The sequence below is a fragment of the Colletotrichum lupini genome, chromosome 4 (genome assembly GCF_023278565.1).
Source record: "Colletotrichum lupini chromosome 4, complete sequence".
Lineage (NCBI taxonomy): Eukaryota > Fungi > Ascomycota > Sordariomycetes > Glomerellales > Glomerellaceae > Colletotrichum > Colletotrichum lupini.
In genome coordinates, this window is record NC_064677.1 from 7088398 (window position 1) to 7109133 (window position 20736).

At 54.7% G+C, this 20736-nt stretch overlaps 7 protein-coding genes across 7 annotated transcripts; 4 read left to right on the forward strand and 3 right to left on the reverse strand.

Moving 5' to 3' along the window:
- Positions 1–970: 970 nt before the first annotated feature.
- Positions 971–2475, forward strand: CLUP02_09197 (major facilitator superfamily transporter; the record flags this gene model as incomplete). The annotated part of the gene is made up of 3 exons (XM_049288176.1): positions 971–1231; positions 1286–2330; positions 2384–2475. The coding sequence occupies 3 exons, from the start codon at positions 971–973 to the stop codon at positions 2473–2475; spliced, it is 1398 nt and encodes a 465-aa protein (XP_049145320.1).
- Positions 2476–5789: 3314 nt separating this feature from the next.
- Positions 5790–6591, reverse strand: CLUP02_09198 (uncharacterized protein; the record flags this gene model as incomplete). Its single annotated transcript, XM_049288177.1, has 3 exons — positions 5790–6057; positions 6124–6395; positions 6472–6591. The coding sequence occupies 3 exons, from the start codon at positions 6589–6591 to the stop codon at positions 5790–5792; spliced, it is 660 nt and encodes a 219-aa protein (XP_049145321.1).
- A 38-nt stretch (positions 6592–6629) lies between these two features.
- On the forward strand, positions 6630–9679 carry CLUP02_09199 (hexokinase; the record flags this gene model as incomplete). Its single annotated transcript, XM_049288178.1, has 5 exons — positions 6630–6743; positions 7471–7768; positions 7930–8009; positions 8085–9462; positions 9579–9679. 5 exons carry the CDS (start codon positions 6630–6632, stop codon positions 9677–9679), a joined length of 1971 nt encoding a protein of 656 aa, XP_049145322.1.
- A 612-nt stretch (positions 9680–10291) lies between these two features.
- Positions 10292–11455, reverse strand: CLUP02_09200 (acetyltransferase; the record flags this gene model as incomplete). The annotated part of the gene is made up of 1 exon (XM_049288179.1): positions 10292–11455. One exon carries the CDS (start codon positions 11453–11455, stop codon positions 10292–10294), a length of 1164 nt encoding a protein of 387 aa, XP_049145323.1.
- A 1410-nt stretch (positions 11456–12865) lies between these two features.
- Positions 12866–16186, forward strand: CLUP02_09201 (transcriptional activator; the record flags this gene model as incomplete). The annotated part of the gene is made up of 8 exons (XM_049288180.1): positions 12866–12917; positions 13248–13633; positions 13837–13932; positions 14013–14162; positions 14324–15387; positions 15430–15845; positions 15947–15988; positions 16047–16186. 8 exons carry the CDS (start codon positions 12866–12868, stop codon positions 16184–16186), a joined length of 2346 nt encoding a protein of 781 aa, XP_049145324.1.
- Positions 16187–16490: 304 nt separating this feature from the next.
- CLUP02_09202 (cyclophilin type peptidyl-prolyl cis-trans isomerase/CLD) lies at positions 16491–17073 on the reverse strand (the record flags this gene model as incomplete). Its single annotated transcript, XM_049288181.1, has 2 exons — positions 16491–16946; positions 17041–17073. The coding sequence occupies 2 exons, from the start codon at positions 17071–17073 to the stop codon at positions 16491–16493; spliced, it is 489 nt and encodes a 162-aa protein (XP_049145325.1).
- A 1305-nt stretch (positions 17074–18378) lies between these two features.
- CLUP02_09203 (signal peptide peptidase) lies at positions 18379–20186 on the forward strand (the record flags this gene model as incomplete). The annotated part of the gene is made up of 2 exons (XM_049288182.1): positions 18379–19331; positions 19397–20186. The coding sequence occupies 2 exons, from the start codon at positions 18379–18381 to the stop codon at positions 20184–20186; spliced, it is 1743 nt and encodes a 580-aa protein (XP_049145326.1).
- Between the last annotated feature and the right edge of the window lie 550 nt (positions 20187–20736).

Here is a 20736-nt window from a genome sequence, read left to right on the forward strand (position 1 = left end):
CTCCCTTCCTGTCCCTTTTCTAGGCTTCGATACGCGAGACAACACGCCGTCTTCTTACGTGCCAATCGAAAGGAATGTGCAGGTACGATCCAAGTACATAGTACAATAGTCAAGTGTCCTTCGATCAGTTCATGGTGAACAGCTGAGTGTGGCTAGTGTCCGCCACCAACACTTCCTTTCTCATTTCAAGCTTGGGCCGAGAGCTGGGTGCCAAGCTGGAAGCTACGGACGACGTCTCATTGGTCACAACTTTCTCCCTCCCGTCCGTACGCAGTACACGCTGGATCTGTCTCCGCTGGTTTGGAACAGCCGCGGTGGCAGCAACATTTGGGTTAAACTCAGGATACCAAGCCAGCCAAACTCTATCAGGAAGGGGAATTAGGGGACCGGCAGATCGCACGCAGAGAATGGCAGTCTCGGCAGGTACAACTGTAGGGGCCGCGTTACAGATTCAATAGCGCAGCCAAGCCACTGAATCAGCATGGCGTCCCATGTTGACGAACCTGTCCTCTTTTTCATCCGTTTCCAGACAGGGAAGCCTACCTAAGGCAAGCCGTCGCAGCTGCTTGCCGATTGATGTTTGGCAAGTGCAATTGGCATAACGCAGGTCCGCAGGTACCGTGCCGATGGGAGAGAAGGCACCAAAGAAAGAAGCGACTGCCCCTTGCCATTCTTGTTACAATGTGATAGTCTTCCCTCGACATCGATTCTGGGCCTCTGTCTCTTCCATCATTTCAGTACGCTCCAGCTTCCTCCAATAAATGCCAAGCTGAGGCGCCACCGACCAAAGGGCAGCTGAGACACCACGAATGTCAGGATATCCCAAGATACGCGACGCCTACTGATACTTGGCTCGTGGAATGCTGGTCTGCCGCGTCGACAGCCTTATTATACCGATCCAACGTCCCACAAGCTCTACAAACAAGACTTTACCTTTCTACACAACTTGGAAAGTCACATTTGCGGTAAAATGGCTTTCTACCAGATAAACCTGGCCGTTTTTGCGGCGGGCAACGGGTATCTGCTCTACCAGCAGTACAAGCGCCAGGAACAAGAAGTCATCGAGGAGCTGAAGCAGGAGGCTGCCGACTCAGAGGAGGGTTCCGACGGAGGAGATGTCGAGCATCAGCAACTGCTCTCTTCGCCCGTCGAATCTCAAAATGCAGTCCGCCAATTCCAGCTGGACTTCTTCCCGGTCTACGCCCTGGCAATGGCAGCGGATTGGCTCCAGGTAATGCGCAGTGCGACCACTATCTTGGAATCAATCAGACTAACATAGGGACAGGGCCCCCATATCTATGCCATCTACAGATACGAGAAGAACATCCCCGAGAGGGTCGTGGCTGCTCTTTACGCTGCAGGCTTCGTGTCTGGCGCCATTTCCGCGTCCTTTGCTGGCGAGCTGGCAGATCGATACGGCCGCCGCCTTGCCTGCCTTACGTACTGCGCTACCTACATCCTCACCTGCCTGACGATGCTTACCGACAACCTCTTCATCCTATTTCTCGGCCGATTCGCCGGCGGTGTTTCGACGACACTTCTGTACAGTGTGTTCGAGGCCTGGCTGATTACGGAATACAACCAGCGTGGTCTTTCGCGGACGAACCTCAAACTAGGCTCCATCTTTGGCAACATGACCACCATCAGCTCCATCGTTGCAATCATGTCTGGCGTCATTGGTGACATCTTGGTCAACTCGCTGGGTGGCCGCGTCTGGCCTTTCATGGCAAGTGTGGTCTGCTCCGGGGCGGCCATGTGGTTGATCTTGAAGGGGTGGAGCGAGAACTACGGAACAAAGCAGCATGGCCCGGCAACAACATCACTCGCCGAGGTCAAGAGCGGCATCCAGATGATTCTGGCCGATATGCGAATCCTGTCATTAGGCCTGACGTCGACCTTCTTCGAGGGAGCCATGTACCTCTTTGTGTTCTTCTGGTCTGCTGCGCTGAAGAGCGCGCGAACCAAGGCTGGCTCAGACGAGGAACTGCCTTTCGGGCTCATCTTCTCCAGCTTCATGTGCGCTATGATGGCTGGATCTTCCTTCTTCTCGCTCTACACAAAAACACACTCCAAGGAGACGACATCGCTTATCCTTATGCTGGTCGTGCTTGTGGTGAGCTGCTGTCTGTCCGGAGCAGTCGTGCTGGACAATGAGAAGTTGTTGTTTTGGGCGCTGTGCATGGTTGAGGCCAGCATTGGAGCCTACTTCCCAAGCATGTCCTTCCTGAAGAGTCAGGTTGTCGAGGACGGGGTGCGTGGTCGCGTGTACAGTCTGCTGAGGCTACCTCTCAACGTGTTTGTTGTCGTGGCGCATAGCTTGGATGAAGAGGGTAAGTTCCTAGGATAAGTCCAAGTATCGGAATCGTTGCTAACGAAGAAACAGGAGATGGACATCGAAACGCCGTCTTTATGACTTGCGCTGCTCTTCTTATGATGTCCTTCTTCATTGTCAAGAGGAACTTTGCCCAGGGCTAATTACAGATGGACGAGGATCAGTGGCACAGTGTCTATCTCCGAACGAAGTGAGGTTGAGTGAAAGGAATGGAGTGGGGAGTTTGGCAAGCAAAGAAGCATTACGATATCAATAGTATCGATGGTCCAGTGGGTAGAGAGCACCATTGAGGAAAGTTGATGATACGTGGATGGGATTACTGCAACATACAGCATGGCACATACCTAGTGGAATGGAAATTTCTGGAAGTTCACAAAAGAAAAAGACCAAGTGTCGTATCATGTCGCTCGTGTACGAGGCTCCCCCAGCTGGAGATGATATTGAGTGCCGGGTATTTTGTGGCAGCCGCCACTCAAATGCTGGGGAGCGACGTCGTGGGGGAGATACCTTCCGTGCTCCCATCGTTGTTGCCAGTTGGAGGCAGGGGCCTGGTGGTCACGCTGGGGGTTCCGTTTCATCAGCTCCCCAACTTCCTTCCTTTATGGGAGAGCCGTTCCTGCCATACTCCCAAATACTCAAGTGTATGGAAGGTTCGTAACTTCGCCCACGGTCCATGGCACATCGTGTGCTTTGTTTCTGGCCTTCGGTGTTTCCCAGCCTTTTCCCTCTTTTCAACCTCCTGTTGTCCAAGAAGTCAGGTTGTCGGCACTGGCCAAACTCAAGGCGGCCAAGCGTCATCTATCTTCCCCTTCCGTAACCGGCTCTCATTCGCAGCAAGGCCGCTGAAAGATCCTCTCCTCTCCAACGATCCAGAGTCTACTTTAGACAAGCACCCTGGCCCTGCAGCTCACACCGCACAGTTGGGCGGGACCCTGCAACGGTTCGATAGCGATCTGAGTGGTCAACCCAAATCTCAAATCCGGCGCACCCCCTCCTCCAATCCAATCCCAGGAGTGTTTCTTATGCGACAGAAGCGCTCGAGAAGGAGAACCCGCCTCGGCTGACGAGAAAGAGAGACGAGGGAAGAGAGACAGAAACAGAGAGGAGGGGACCAAGGGAAGACGGATCGACTTGCGCGCCAACCTCCTCTTTGCTCTTTGCCTTCTCGTCTCGTCTTGCCTTGACCTGAACTTGACCTGTCGCCTCTTCGCTCGACTGTTTTGTTTCCTCCTGAAACCACCAATTTCTGAAGAAGCGGCCGTCCTATCTCGCCTTCAGTTTGTTCCACGTCAACCATAAGTAGTCCGACGGCGACCGCCCATTGTGCGACAGTCTACGCTAGCAAATCAGAGTAGCGCTCGATCTTCACACTCTGATCAGAATTACACACTATCCGCACCACCACCACGGCGGACGGCTGCTACCAATCATCATTGCCAAGACGAAAACCGGGAAGCTCTGGCCATAACTGTAGGAAGCATCTTTGGACGCCTCGTTATCAAGATTGGTTCTGCACTTTGACGTGCCCCCCGATCTGTAAGAGGGCTAGACCACTGCATCTGGAGCAACTGCGTCACCTCACGCTACGGCGGCGTCTCTGCCGACTTCCTTCGAACAGGACCAGCCAGGAAAGCCAATTCGTTGCGGTCGCATGACATACGACTGCAGGCACTAGCTGGGGAAGCAACAGCAGAAAAAGAAGACAGAGACCGAGCGACGTTCGTTTTGGCACACGGAATGCTAAAGAAGTGGCAGCCGCAAGCCGAGGAGCCCAGTTTATTAATACCAAGTCAAGCCACCAACGCTCTGAATCGAACACCACCAAGACGCACCAGGGAATCTCCCGACCGACTCAGATTTGAGACCCCCAAAGATCCGGGAACCCAGACCCAGCATCCAGGACCCAGCAGCCTAGAGCCGAGGGACCCTGATCATCGGTCTGACGTGACGAGCGCACGACTATCACGAGCAATTGAACGAAACAAAGCGTTTACGATTTACTTTCGAGGCCACAAAGGACTCTAGATTCTTGCCCTCTCCGCCTTTTTCCTGTTCTCCAGTACGGTGTACTCTTCTTCACCTCATAATTCCACAATTATCATCTTTTGATTTTATTCCCCGCTAGCCCCCCCGCCGCCTGGCGCAACCCACGAATCCACGACAAAACGACACACGAGGACATCAGAATTTGGCGCAAACCCTGCAGAGGTCTTCCCACCTTTTCGAGAGTCCAGTCCAGGTACACCCGGGATCCCCATATATGACCTCATTGGGGCGCCAGGCCTGGGTCTCCTTCGTCTATCCGCAGCGTCACACCCGGGAAACTAATTACAGACGGGCCGTTTAAACGTGTTCTGTCTCCTCCAAAGGGCCGAGAGGGAGAAATTCGGCGCCAAAGGTCACCACTGGCACCACCTCTCGCGGCTCGCCGCTGTTATTCCGTAACCCAAACGCCGCGCGCCATTACTGCGCTGCGTCTCGCAGGTTGCACCTGCACGCACCAAGGTCAATCCGGTCACTTCATCGGAGCTAGATCCCGTCCCGGGCTACCTCACTTCAGTCTGGGACTCCCGTATAGGAGCGCTCAAATCGGTACTTTATCTCAGCAAGACGCTGGTGTTTTCGCAGTGAGGTGCAGCAACGCGCCCGCAGCGAGAATCCGAGCGTTTTCAAGCTGTCAATCACCGGCACACTGTCGGCCTACGTCCGGGGTGGAGGCGCCGATTGGCGCGCGGGTGCTCTTGGTATCGATTATCAAGACCTCCAAGACCAGCAACAGCAGTTAAGGTCAACGACTGGGGGAGGTGATATTACCAACCAGAAAGACTTATCGAATATAGCTGCATCAGACGAGGCATTTGACGACGACACGCAGAGTATGAGCCAGTACGGGGGGGCGTTGAGGCAAGCTGGCAGTATCAATGGCGGCAACGTCGAAACTATCGACAACGAGACAAACAAAAGCGACGGTCACGTCAAGGGCCACGGACCAAGACGTCGGAGAAGGAGGAGCAGCTTCCTGGTCTCCCATGGGGTCTCCTCATTTTGGTACGGCCTTTGCTCGGTGGTGTTTTTAGCACTCGTCCTAGTAAGTACCTCTGCAGCAGTGCAGATTCTCCTTCGTTGTATCCGTCGTTTCCCATCAGACAAACCTATCACACACTTCACACTACCTGACCCTGGATCCCCATATCCCAAACCACTGCCCTGAACTCACACATAGTCTCTCAAAAGACTCAACGTCCCCGCCCCCTTGTTTTCTGCCGGGCGACGGCGTGGTGTAGTTGCATGCGCTCATTTTCCGTGGGTTCAATTTTTCGTCTTGTGTTTGATCAAAGTCTCTCCATTTCCGGCATGTTCGGTGGCCCGCCCGGGTGTGGACAATTGTGGATGGGAACGGGAGCTTCTTCGGCGTAGAAGTGGGCCACCATGGGACGGGGGGTGATAGTGTCGCCTGTCAGAGCCCTGCGAGTGCAGTGGGTGGTGAGCCGCCGCCAGCGTCAGTCTCGCGCGTGGTGGCCTGGCCGCCTGGGTGCCTTGGGTATGGATATGGTTGTTGTCCGAATACCTTATCCCATGTCCCAAACTTGGGGGAAAATTTCCCCTGGGGCATATGCGGACTTCCACGGGGGCCCAGGTTTGGGGGAATCTGCTTGATGGGGAGCAGGAGACATGGGGTGGCAGCATGCAGACGACTTGAGCCGGGAGAAGCGCCGGAGACTCTCCTTGAGTGAATCTTCACCATGGATGGTCAAGCGGTTGGCTACCTTACCTGCCTTGATGTTTCGCACAGCTGCAGCAGACCAGGCCAGAACGAATAGCAGTGGGCAGGGAACTCGGTGAGGGAGAAACGGGCGAGAAAATCGAGCGAGCGACATGAGAGATGAGAGGCAATCGATGATCGGGACCTCGCCGGAACCCAATTGGGGCCAACGGCGGGGCCGAAGTTGAAGCCACGATCCAATGGCAAGCGGCCAGAGCTGCTTTCGGCTCCCGAGCTTTTGCCAGCAGGGCCATGGGCCAAGGCCAAGGAACGGAACACTTGACCGGACTCTGCCGCCGCCTTCGTACCTCGTCGTCATGCCAAACTATGGGCAGTCTGGGTGGTCTGTCTCGCTGAATTACGCTACTGGACCTACTTTGTACGGATACACACGGGCGCACGATTCCCCGCAGTACCTAGTCGACGCCCCCCAAGGGCAGAGCTGGTTCCAAGGATCAGGTTCCAGTTCCAGTTCCAGCTTTCCGCGGCGACGCATCTCGCCTCACATCACGCAGCTGTAGCCGTCCATTCACCATGCTGAATCGTGCTGCAGAAGACCCTATTCTCGTCGCGCAGCTTGGTCCTCCGTCCGGCCCAACATCTGGAAAGGGAGAACAAAAAAGGTCTCGAGACTTGCAGAACTTGAAGGTCTGGATGTGACCCAATGGCATTTGCATCCCACATGCAGACCTGGGGCATCATCAACTGAGAGTTAGTCAACGACGACTCCAGTGGCAGGGTTTTGGTCATCGTCCCTGTTCCGTATCCTTGGCCTCGGCTTCGCTATTCTGGGCGACCTCTGTCATGATGGCCAATTGCCAAAATGTCGTGGACTTGTGTTACCCAAGGTGGAAGACAAGAGTCTTGGAGGCTTGGAGCTGGAGGAAAATCGTGTCTACGGATTGTAGCACGAGACGGACCACCTCGGTCACCCCACCACGACATTACCTCACTGCTTTCTGGTGGTGTTGAGTGCTGGCAAGGTACCTTGGCGAGTACCTACCTTACGGTCCTTACTTTGCATGCCTGTCGCCCTGCTCCATGGGACCAGCAACCATCAGCTCCACACCTGCTCCCCATGCTCCATGTTCGCTCCCATGCCAATTGAACCCCATCCCCCGTCCATTCCACTGCGATTTCGTCACATACATCATCCTCAGAGCTCCCCCAAAAACTTCCTCACCTTCGCTCTGTCTGACCTTCTTCTCCCATTGTCCCACACCTTCCTCACCCTCCTACCTTACCTGGCTTTGCCTTGTTCGAATTCTCAAGTTCAAACTCTTTCTCCTCATATCTTTGCCCTCTCTTATCTGGAGAATCACTTCATCTTCCTCTTACAACGAAGATTGCCTTGGACTAATTTGTACCAAAACAGCTCACGCAGCTCTTCCTCCGAGACACCAAGCTCCTTCCGCCGCACCTCCAACTGCAGCTTCGCTCCTACTCATTCCCCTCTCAGAACTTCTTCTACCCGCCTCCTCCCTTCTATTCTCCTTCGGCACAAATCTTCCAGGAGCCCGTCTGCGAAAATCCAGCGCCTTTTCCAACCACGCCGCCAATCTCCATACCTCTCACAATGGCGCTCGAAGCAGAGACAAAACGCGTCGTCGACCAGTTCGAGCTGTCCGATGCATACCTCAACCGTGCCGTCAGCGAATTCCTTGGCCAAATGCGTAAGTTTGCCCATTCTCCCTTCGCGCTCCCGCTCTCTGCAGGTATTCACCTGCGGGAACTGTCGTTGTCACGGCCGAGTATTTGCGCCGGAAAAAAAAACAGTCTTGAACGGCAATACTCAACAGTCGAGAAAAGTGAGCTGATTTTTGGCAATTCGCAGAAACTGGCCTGGAAAAGGATGGATCCAGCATGAGCCAGATCCCGACCTACGTCACTGGCGTGCCCAATGGTACTGAAAAGGTAAATTGTGCAGCAACGAAGCTTTGCATTCGCAAACCCACTTTGCGGGAGTGCACTCACTGACACTTGTTACAGGGCCTGTACCTCGCTGTCGACCTCGGCGGCACCAACTTCCGCGTGTGCTCCGTCCAGCTCAACGGTGACACTACCTTCAATCTCACATACAGCAAGGTCGCGATCCCCAAGGAGCTCATGGTCGCCAAGACCGCCGAGGAACTCTTCTCCTTCCTCGCCAAGCAGATTGAGCTCTTCCTTCGCGAACACCACGCCGAGCACTTTGAGCAGCACATTCGCCGCCGTCAAACCTACAGCGCCCCCGAGGGCTACCGCGACGAGCACGTCTTCCGCCTGGGCTTCACCTTCAGCTTCCCCGTTCAGCAGCTTGGCATTAACAAGGGCAACCTGATCCGGTGGACCAAGGGCTTCGATATTCCCGATGCCGTCGGCAAGGATGTCTGTGCTCTGCTGCAGGTCGAGATCGACAAGCTGCACCTCCCCGTCCGCGTTGCTGCTCTCGTCAACGACACCGTCGGAACCCTGATGGCGAGATCCTACACCTCTACCGGCAAGTCCGGCTCCATCTTGGGTGCCATTTTCGGCACTGGCACCAACGGCGCCTACCTCGAGAAGCTGTCCAACATCAAGAAGCCCATTGTCGGCGAGTTCGAGGCTGCTACCGGCGAGATGGTTGTGAACACTGAGTGGGGTTCCTTCGACAACCAGCTCAACGTATTGCCCAACACCCCTTGGGATGATGCTCTGGACAAGGCCAGTGTCAACCCCGGCATCCAGATGTTTGAGAAGCGTGTCTCTGGCATGTTCTTGGGCGAGATTGTCCGTCTGACCATCCTTGACATGCTCAAGGACGAGAAGCTTTCCCTGTTTAAGGACCAGAACTCTAGCTTCAACGACTGGAAGTCAACAACAAGTATCGGTGCTCAGTCCGGCATGTTCAAGCAGTGGGGCCTGGACAGCTCCATCATGTCCGTTGCCGCTGCCGACAACACCCCCGAGCTGTCAACCCTGAGACAGCAGCTGGAGTCCGAGATGCTGGTGTACAGCCCTTCGCTCGAGGACGCCCAGGCCTTCAAGGCCGTCGCCGGCTCCGTCGGCCGTCGCGCAGCTCGCCTGTCAGCTGTCGCCATTGGCGCCATTGTTCTCCAGTCCGGCAAGCTTGACGACGAGACGGAGGAGGTCATTGATGTTGGTGTCGACGGCAGCTTGGTTGAGCACTACCCCTTCTTCAGGGACATGATCTACGAGGCCCTGCGCTCCATTGAGAGCATCGGCCCCAAGGGTGCTGACAAGATCCGCATTGGCATCGCTAAGGACGGAAGTGGAGTTGGCGCCGCCCTCATTGCCCTTGTGGCAGCTGGCATGGAGAAGGAGGGCGACGTCTTGACTGAGTTCAGACAGAATGTCAAGAGGGAACTTGACTCTATCCCTGAACAACGTAAGTTGCTAGTCACTGGAGTCGCCGAGACAAAGGGCGATCTCGACCGTGATGAACTTCCCGCTGCGATGCATTGCGAGACTGTCGGCTAATCACATTTTGTGCGTGCGTTATAGGCGAAGAGGTGTCAACAACCAACACGACATTGATCATCGGAGGCATCGTTGGTGTTGCAGCCATTGCGGCCGTCTGGTGGTCCCGGTATAACCGTCAATGATGAACGAAGTATAAGAGAGATGAATGAATGGGGGGGATCGAGGAATGGGAAAGGGTGGAAGGAAGTGTGGGAAAACCAAAACCCACTAGTCATTTGGGACAACCGACATGAAGAGAAGGAGATGTTTTTCTCACTCCTCCTTGTCTGCGTCCCCATCCGTGTAAGCATCTTCTGTTTTCGGCATTGGGGATTTGATCATTTTCTTCATGATTCCACACACACAAAGGGGGAAAATACCGGAGTTGGGCCTGAGCAAAACAGAATAACCTTGCTTGCTTTGGGAAAGGTTTTTGTTCAAAACGCATTACCTGTTTAAATATTTGTCCTGTTTTTAATTTTTCTCTAAAAACGAAAGTTCAAAACGTCTATAGCAGGCTAGCCTCTAAATTTGGGGGCGAATCTTTTCTAGTATTTTGTGTCTTTCCCACCTCGCATCTTGTGATTTAGATGGTGAATGCCATGGAGTCGACCAGTGCTCGGGACAGTTCGGGGTTTGGGATGAAGCCGATCCTGCCTGTCCTGAGTACTCCCATTTGTACGTGACTGTCATTCTTCATCCTGCCGCCATCTGATTGTCTGGGCAAGACTCAACTCCACACGCCCCTCTTGCGCCTAGCCCTGAAAAGCGGCAGCCGGGTAGGATCTATCCTTCTTCTTCCTCACTGTCGAGCTGCTGCGGGAACTCGCGCCCGAGCCGCCGCTGCTCTTGGGAGGCGCGAGCTTGGCCGATGCCATTTCGTCGGGAAGATCGTTCCACTCTGTCGCCGCGCGACGGTTCTGGAAGGATGTGCCCGAGATCGTCCTCGACAACGGTGGAGGAGGGGGCCCGCCGGCACCATTGCTTCCATTCATGGGTGGCAGGTTCGCGATGGCGGCGGTGGGACCTGGGATCGGCGGTGGTGCCGTGGCTCTGTCAGAGGATAAGGACTGTTGCTGCCCGCCGATGGACAGAGGACCGACGGCGCGGCGGACGATCCAGGCTGAGTCCGGTCGGAGCTTGATATAGTACCCCTGTAGCGGCTCACCGTATCGCTCGAAGCCGCGGGCGGCGTACCAGCGCATGCCCTCCTCGTTGTCGGTCCAGACGTGGGCGTAGATGTGGCGGAGGTTGACGTCGGGGGAAGAGTTTGCGGCCGCGGCGACGAGATGGTCTACCACGGCGGTGGCCAGGCCATGTGAGCGGTATGGGGAGAGGAGGGCGAGAGACTGGATGTAGAGGGCGTGTTCGAGGCGGGTCGGGGTCGGGGTCGCGGACGGAAAGGGGGAGGGTTCGATGCGGGCTACGACGCCGCCGACGACGATTTCCTGAGAGAAGTTTGTGGTGGGTTGGTCGCGCCAGGTGACGACGCGGGAGAAGGGGCCCGTCAAGGCCGCGGCGTAAAAGGTTTCTGGGTAGGCTACTGGGAGGAGGAGGGAGTTTATGCGGCGGAGGGGTTGGAGGTCTTGGTCTGAGACGGGGCGGATCGAGGCGCTTGGGTGGAGGGGCGCCGAGGCTGGCGGTTGTGATGTTTGCGGTGTCGTTGCTGGAGGTGAAGTTCTCGATGGTGTTGTCGTTGTTGTCGCCGTCGTCACTGAGGATTTGGGAGGAGGAGGTGGTGGTGGTGCTGTTGTTGTTGACGATGGTGGGGGTTTGGTCGTGGGAGGAGGGGCAGCTGCTGTTCCATTCGATGACGGCGCGGGGGCGTACTTTGACGCTGGGGGAGGCGGAGCGTAGGTGGGTTGCTGGCGGGGTTGGAAGAAGGATTTGATGGAGGACTGGGTCGGTGGTTGCTTCATTGTCGTGGTCTGGGGGAGAGACATGCTGTGTGTTGGGCGGAAGATCGTTCGTTTGCTTGACTTGTGAAGGAGGGAAATGTATTCATAGGTGAGTTGTCGAGACTGGAGGGAGGATTGCGCGAAAGAAAATGTGGAGCAGCAGGGTAGCAAGGTAGATTGAGCACTCGAGCTGGAGGGATGATACTCTGTCAAATAATTCCCGAGTAGACAGAACTCCAGTTGCGCGTGCGCTGAGGCGTGGGCATTTACACGCGTGCGGTACTTGAAGAGTCTGGTTTGGGATCTGGTGATGTCTCGTTTCTAATAATCCGGTGACGATGAATGCAGGGAAAGGGGGAAAGGGGAGTTAGGCGAAAGGTTTAGGAAGTCACTGTCTCTGAATGGTTGCGACTTTTTTTTTCGGCTTGCAGGGCAGGTAGACGGTTCCTTGCAGCGAGACGGAAGGTGGTGCAAGTCGTGACTCGGTTTAGGTTTGGTGGCTCCTTCTCCCTGGGCTGTCTCTGGAAGGAGACAGGTACTCCGTACCTCGTACACCCTCAGAGGCTCAAACGGACAGATGCGTTCAGTCAGCCCCGATGTCAACTACTGTGTAAGAGTCTAAGAGATGCGGTCAGACGCGGCTCTGGAGGCTCCGGCGGGAGAGCGACGGCTCCACCGGCTCGTCCCTTGAGTAATTGCAGGGAGACGAATATCAGAGATGGTGTTGTGCTAAAGATATCCTGTATTACATGCACCCCGTATTCCGTACTTGTATAAAGAGACCACGAGACCAATTGGAGGAGCACCGGAGATTGGTAGTGCCAAAAACTACTGCATGAACTTCAGAGACTGATGGATGGTTAGACTCTCTGAACGAATCATGGAACAATAGCGAACCCCTGGCAAATCGCCGTCTTGACTCGACAGTGACGATGTCTGCTGCATACTCACCAGCGTGTTCTCTTGGAAGGAGGGAGTGCATCGGCGAGGGTAAAAAAAAAAAAGGTCCGATCAACTATCAACACAACACCTAGTAGGTGAATCGATCTCTTCCACAGGAACTAAGGTAGGTAGTTGCTGCTCTCGAGATTACCTAGGTTGAGAGCGCGAGGTGGAGGGTAGAACCATAGCCGCTCACTATATGCGGAGCTTGTCTTGTTACCGCTATCAATGACTCTGTCGTCCCCTCCCTTACGGCTTTTTTGCAAGTCGTCTGAGGATGTCCTCGGAGTAGGTATTCCAATCAAAGTATCCCGGAACGAAGTTCATGTTGATGGTAGTTGTTGACCGGTATTTAGCCCTTTGGACCCCTGTGCACCTTGGCTATGGCACCTAGGCGAAAAGGGGACTAAAGTCAGGCACATGCATGCGCCGATGGGGACACTGTATCCGCTCCGTAGTTTCCATGACGGGATCCTTAGATGGGATGGGATGACATCCAAGCCCGTCTCCCTGTTCTGCGAGCGTGTTTGGCAGCGTGGATGTAACTGAAAGTGCATTGGTGCATAGGGTTATCATTTCGTTGCTATCTGCAAAGAATCCGGGTGCCGTGTTGGATCGGGGGGTGGAAGAGTCTGGGGAAAGTTGTCACCGCTCAATGATTTCTCTTTGGACTTTTGTCTTGATTCCAGAAGGATGCTTACATCATGCTACAACGGAAGCCATCCAACTGAAGATATGACACCTTGGACTTTATTATCTGTTGCATTTACTATACCTTATTTAAGGTAATCATTGTGAGGAAGGTACTGGGTTGTAGGTTGCCCGATGGGTTCCTGCTTCATTTGCAAATGGTTGTGAACTTGTGAGTGAGGCGGCCCGCAGATCGACGTTGACACTTTTGGGAAGTTGCTTCCGGGCTTCCTACCAAAGTCGCTCTTTCCCGCAATTCCCTTGACAAAGATGCCTGAGCAATCTGCTAAGGTAATCCGGAAAACCCACCCAATTCGCATTCTCTCCTTCTCCAATCCCCCATCAACCACCTCACCTCATCTTACACCGGGCTTCGAGAGGATCTTACCTTGCTCACCTAACCCCGAGCAATTCTCTCCCTACCTATCATCTCACCCGCTAAACCAATTACCTTACTTGCTCCGCCGGTCAACCAACACCGACGTTGGCCGCGACCATCGGATTCTCTCGCCTCGCACCTTCAAACCCCCCCGTCCTATCCAGATTCGGCATAGGGCCTCTCGCGTGGTACGACAAAGGGAAAGTCGACCCCCTAGCTCATCGGAGACAACCTACCTACACTTTAACCGCAAATCCTTGTGTCCGTTGCTTGTTCGCCATCGCTGTTGCACCCTTACCTATTACTTCAGCAAAGCAAGGTTCCGAAACTTTTTTCCTCTAACCCTTCCCTGGCGGCGGCGTCGGTCGGTCGTCCCTTTCCATTTGCTCAGCTTGACCTCATCCCCCCCTGCACTGCACCTGCTGCTACTACGACTTGCTCACTGCTCACTGCTGCGGCTGCTGAACCACCCGCTCCTCGACCGGCCGTGTGGCACCTTATTTTAGTTACCCGTCAACCCGATTCAGATTCCACAAACCACATTTCTTCCTGCACACGACTACAAAGCTATCCGCCCTCCGAGGCTGCGATCACGACGGCATCTTACTCCCTTCAGCCTCTGTGCGCCGTTCCGTCGGCCTCGCCGAGATGGCTTCCAATACAGGAAAGGCTGGAGTGATTGTCGCTCCCGACGACGCTGGCAATATGGACAAGCTTGTAAGTCTTCTTCCATCCCCTGCCCTCCCCTTCCTTCCCCGGTCTCACTCAAATCATCGCGGCCATTTGATTCTACGAATCGCTGCGGCTGGGCTGGGCGACTGTTCGCCATGGCTGATGACTTGAAATGATGCTGACCATGGTCTGTTATTGGGCAACAGGCACACGCTGTCCTCGACGATCTCATGTACAACATTGTACATGACCTGCTACTCAAAGTCCACCGCGACGAGAAAATGGCGAGAGCGTCTACCGCTGCCATTCGTGTCGAGAAGCTGGCTTCCGATGCATCAGAGAGCTCTACCCCCGACTCGAAGCCAGACGTGCGAATAGAGACCGACGCTGCGATATACGAAGACGGCAAGGTTCTGCTCAAGGGCAACCCCCTCAAGACCACATCCGAGATCCTGTGCCCCAGATGCCACCTGCCTCGCCTGCTCTATCCGACCGATGGCAAAGGCGCGCGAAAGCCCGATCCAAGCGTCATCTACTGCAAGAAGCACCCCTACATTGACAAGCCCGGCTACGACATTTACGGGCAGACCTGGGTTCAGCCTGGTCCCGGCCGTGGTAAGAAGAAGAAGGATATGAAGCCCGATCCGAATATCGAGTCAGCCGGTCCTGGAGAAGCGCGACCAGCCAACGTGCTTTCATTTCCCTCCGCCACCTGCAGCAAGTGCAAACGATGCATTCTTGTCACCCGTCTCAACAACCACATGGGCTCTTGCATTGGAAATAGCGGACGCAATGCCAGTCGCGCTGCGGCGGCAAAGATCTCAAATGGCAGCAATGGCGCTAGCCAGCACGACGGAACACCCCCATCAAGCCAAAAGGCAACACCGGCGCCTGCATCGCGGGCCTCGAGCCCTAAGAAGCGCGATAGCGAGGAGGTGGCGGCACCTGAAGACGAGGACGAATCGGGAGACAGCCATAAGAAGAAGAAGTTGAAGTCGACACCCTTGATGACAAAAAAGGTCATACTCAAAACAAAAGGTCCTAAGAAGGAAAAGGTGAAGACGAACTCACTTTTGAGTCGTGAGGCAAAGGCAGACGACGGCGACAACTCCACCGTTGAAGTTGCGCCAAAGAAGGAAAAGAAGGAGGCCAAGGGCATTAGTCCGGCCAAGAAACTGAAGCTCGGTGCCGCCAAGCCGCCCTTGTCCTCGCCGTTATCCAAGAATGGCCGGAACGGAAAAGAGAAGGACGAAGACGCAGAATCAGAATCGTCTGGCACATTGTCGTCGCCGCCACACTAGAAGCCTGGCAGCACGACGAGCGGCACAACGGGCGGCAAAACGACCAGCGCAACGAGCAGCACAAAGACCAGCTCAAAAACCAGCGTCAAAAGGACGGCCGGCTGTGGTCTTAGGAGACCAAGCGAGTTGTTGGCTATGAAGCGCACATCGGCGCCTTCGTCAGTCAAACGCTCACCTCCACAGTCGAAGCCGCAGCCGCAGCCAACTCGACAGCGACTGGCGTCTGTCTCTAGCACACCTTCCGCTCAAAGCAACTCTTCCGGTCGTTCTGCCGCAAAACCGAACTCGCCAGGATCTTCTCAAGACACGGTTCGATCCACGGGACGGCTTTCGCAGTCCAAGACCACTGGAAGTCGAACGCCTCCAACTGAAGGCAAAAAGCCCGCCAAAAGTCATTCTACCGTTCAGGCCCAGCCGCCAGCCCGAGGTAAAAAGAGAGCCTCGGATGAGCATGAGAAACAGGCCAACAAACGGCGTCGCTCTTAATATCGCTCCTTTGTATCCATTACCACATTTTTTCTCCTTCAGTGTCCCGGGCCGGCGTCAAATATCAGCCGGGATGGGGCATACGTTAGTTCTTTGGCCCGCATTCTACAACAAAAGAATAGGGTCGTGGGACTGGCCGCAGAGCCAGGTTCCTGGCCGTTTTCTTGTTTTCTTCCTGTACTCATCAAAAAATCTGAAGCCCTGGTCGACGAGAAGATCGACATTCGATACACGATACTCAACAATGCATGGTCAGGGAGTCAGTCGGGGAAGGTCTTCTAGGGATGAGGAGGTTTCCTCCCTCCATACTCGTGTGCATCGCCTGGCGAGGCGGATGGCGGCGTTTAGATATTGCGGCTACATTTTATAGGCATTGTGACAAATGATATTGATTCCCCCCGTTGAGTTTGAAGTTTGTGATTTATCATACTCCGTTTGATTTATGACCACGTGAAAGATGTAGACGACATGGATTGGATATAACTTTTTCCCAAGGTACGGTCTGCTCGACCAAACGCCAAACTCCGTGTAGATGCTGACAATACGGCCCCTTTAGGCAGGCAGACCTTTACCACCACCTCGTTGACTATTCGTCGCCGCCCTCTTCAACGACAGAAGCCTTGATAATCTTGACCTCCTCGAGCGGCCGATCCTCGGGCCCCGTCTTGACGAGCCCCATCCTCTTGACGACGCTCAACCCGCTCTTGACCCGTCCAAAGATCGTATGTTTCCCATCGAGCCAAGGGGTCGGGGCAAGGGTGATGAAGAACTGGGAGCCGTTCGTGTCGGGCCCCGCGTTTGCCATGGAGAGGACCCCCGCGCCGGTGTGTTTTAAGCCTGCGTGGATCTCGTCTGCGAACTTTTCGCCGTAGATTGAGGTGCCGCCGCGGCCTGTGCCCGTCGGGTCGCCGGCTTGGATCATGAAGTTTGGGACGATGCGATGGATTACGGTGCTGTTGTAGTAGCCTCTCTTTGCGAGGGTTGCGAAGTTTGTGCAGGTTTTGGGGGCGTGGGCGGTGTAGAGCTCTAGGATTATTGTGCCCTGTTGGAGGAGAAGTGGTTAGCTTGGGGGTTTGGGAGGTTGTCGCATCGGATTGATGTCTATGTCATGGGGTGTAGGGGATGTTTGGACGTACCATTGAGGTCTCGAGGGAGACGTTGGTAGTCATTTTGAGGGATTGACAGCTGTGCTTGCTGCGCGAATTGTCGTGGCCTGTGGTGCTGCTGGCGGTGGTGGAGGGGTTCACGGATAATTATTTTGGGCGAGGCTGGCGATGCGATGCGATTGAGGTTTTGCGGTCGCACGTCAGTCAGGTCCAGTCGCGGATCGCGCCCGATTGCGGATTGCGCTTTTCCATGGCGGCTGGCCAGGGGGGAGCTTCAGCCACTTCTGGGGTGAAGGTGCGCCACTGGAAGCTGGAGGTCTCTAAGGCAGTTGGGGGGAGGTAGGTACCCAAGCCGAAAAAAAAATGAGCAGTCTGGGGCATTATGTAGGACCACCAACTCGCAACCTTTGCCGGACCCAATTACGCGTTATCACTTCCTACACTAGGTCATGTACACTTCAGACGCTGCTCATGTCTGTAGTTCAATGATATTTGTCTTATAGATCCAAGGGGTTGAGTGTTTTATGGTGTATTCGTAGATGTTTATTCAATGTTGCACATTCGTGCTGGTACTTTCAGGTGTCAATGGTTCACAGCACTGAGGTGGGGGTCATGGCAGCTGAAGCCTCTCTTCCCCACATGCCTTGCCTGGAGCTGAGCATAGCTTAGGTACCTACCTCACTTCTCACTTGTCAAACTACCGTACCAATCTGGACCAGCGCAGGGCGAACCTCCTGCAGCAACGCTCGCGCCGCACGGATATCGATACCGCCTTTCAAGAGTTTGGACACGGGCAAGGTGCGACTTGTCTCTCGAAGAAGATAAACCAAACGGCGAATCTATTTTTTCTTAGGACGTCCGGAGTCTCTTTCCGTCTCAACCAAGGACACTTCCCACTTGCCTGCCTATCCCGTCACTCGAAGCAAAATCTGACCAGGGCGGAGACCGGTTTACAGAATTGACTTCTCACTTTTTTCTTATTAGGCAGGGCAGGAAACACCGTGTCGTCTTTCATCCGACCCATCTCCAAAAACAGGTGGCTTCAACTTCTGCATTCACTAATTGGTAAGAAGCAGAATACTCTTGGCGAGGTTAGTATTTCTTCTAACGTTTATCCAGAATTTAAACGCCAGTGGTCCTTTCCGAGGGCATAAATCAATTACGGGCATCTGGCTTTTCTGTTTGCCACTCTCAACGACCATCGTCTCATTCATTCACATTCTGCTTCCGCCTCTTTCATCCTGACAACTATCACGAGCTTCACTTGCCTTGGACGATTGTACTCGTCTTCTCGGCCCTTATACCGATTGTTTCATCCTAGCACCCGGGAACGACCGCGAGCCTGACACCAACAGCGACAGCGACGACATGGCTTCACCGGTCCCCAGCCCCATCAACCCGCCGTTTGATGAGCTTGCCCAGAACCTCACCGGCAACCTCACTGGCAACTCGGCAGCTGGAAACGCCACCGCTGCCGCTGTGGAATGGGATTTCACCCAGTATGCTAGCTTCTTGACGATGGAGGCCAAGCTCATCTTCAGCGCCCTAGCCATCATTTACATTGGCGCCCACGGCTCACTCCGCCGCCCACCTTCTGCCGCTCCTCAGAAGCGCAATGATGGAAAAGAACGCAAGGAGGACGAGCCTATAACGGAGGGTCTCATGCCTACCGACGCCATTCTCTTCCCGATCCTGGCCGGCACCATGCTCATCGGCCTCTACTACCTCATCCAATGGCTCCAGGACCCCGCCATCCTCAACAAAATTCTCCGAGTTTACATGTCCGTCATGGGTGTCGCCAGTTTGACGACTCTGATCGCACACTCACTGCGGGTTGCCACCGGATTCGTCTTCCCCAACTACTTCCGCCACGATGGCTCACTCTACAACATCAACGATGACGATGAGGCTTTCATCAAGGTCACAGGCGACGGTGTTGACCAAAACAACGCACAGGTTCTCCAGAAGAGCAACCCGCTGCCTTTTGGTTTGCGCAGCATTGTGCGCCTCAACAGCATCAAGACCAACCGGGTTCTATGGGACTTGCGCCACGTCTTGACGGATGAGTGGACGGTGAAGGCGAAGTTGCACGGCCTCCTTCGCGAGAAGTTCCATATGACTATCCTCCACGTCGTTGGTCTCAACCTGGCTATCGCCACCGTCGTGGCCTACTTCATGTCTGGCTCGCCATTCCTGTCCAACTTCATGGGCTACGGATTCTGCTACGGCTCATTCCTCATGATGTCCCCGACGACGTTTGCGACGGGAAGTTTGGTGCTGATCGGACTCTTCTTCTACGACATAATCATGGTCTTCTACACGTAAGTTGCATCTCAGTCACAGTTGCCAGTGATATTTGAACCCACATCATCTAACATTCCACCAGCCCCTACATGATCACCGTCGCCACCAAGCTCGATGTGCCCATCAAGCTCCAGTTTCAGTCCGCCGCTAGGTCCAGCATTCTCGGACTCGGAGACATTGTCGTCCCGGGCATTGTCATGTGTCTCGCCCTCCGCTTCGACATGTGGCTTCACTACCAGCGCCAGATCAAGTATATCCCGACCGATCTCAAGTCCGACCAGCACGACGCGACCTCCGGCGACGTGGTTACCGTGAGCCAAACCCAGCACATTGCGCAAAAGGCCCCGTACCTCGACATCACCAACTGTTGGGGCGACTGGTTCTGGTCCGCCCCTTCGTGGCTGGGTCTCTTCAAGGCTGCAACGCAAACAGCGCCGCCGACCGTGCGCGGATCGACTTTCAGCAAGACTTACTTTTACGCCTCCCTGGTTGGCTACGCTATCGGCATGGTGACTACACTAGTCATGTTGGTCGTCTTCAAGCACGGCCAGCCTGCGCTGCTGTACCTCGTCCCTGGCGTTCTCAGCTCCCTCTGGTTGACTGGTCTCGTCCGTGGCGAGCTCAAGGAGATGTGGATGTACACCGAGGACGGGAGCCTCGACACCCGCGACGTTGTCGTCGAGCTTGATGGTGACGGCAATGTCGTGAAGGAGCTTAAGAACGACGAGGACGAGAAGAAAAAGAAGAAGGACGAGGAAGAGAAGACTGCGGAGGAGAAGAAGGCTACTGAGAAGCGGGATGCCGAGAAGACTGAGTATAGCATAGTCTCCTTCTCCGTCACTGCTCCGCTTAGAAAGCCGAAGACGCAGTGATCTGAGACGGGGGTGGCAGGATACGGCGCTTGACGAAGGGAAGGAAAGATGGGTTCATCTAGCTTGTGCATTAGGCGGCGTTGAGGTATAGATTCCATCATCCCCATCCAGATAGCGGACATTGATAGCTTAATACATCAACACTGCCTGAGCAAAATGGACTGTATGTCTCCCACGGAATACCCACAATGAAACCTGTCTGCCTCCTTCCACAGAATCTGTCGTGAATATCAGGAAGTGACACAATGATATCCATGTGACTGTAAGGCAGGTGCAGGCTCAGCCGCTCCTTCCCAAATCTTCCCAAATCTTCCCATACCTTCCGCGAGAACCCTTTATACCCCCCCTCAAGTCCATTCCCGTCACCAGCCAGCGGGCGCCCCCTCAGGGGTCAGGTCAAAACTGGCTGAGTGGCGGAGTGGTTGAAGTCCACGAACAGCTTAATCGGTGAAGGCTTAGAGGTCCCGTGTTCGAGTCGACGAAAAATTCCCAGCATGTGCGCCAGAGATGTAGCCCCCGTTCGCCACCGGGGGGGTGAACTCTTTTGTCT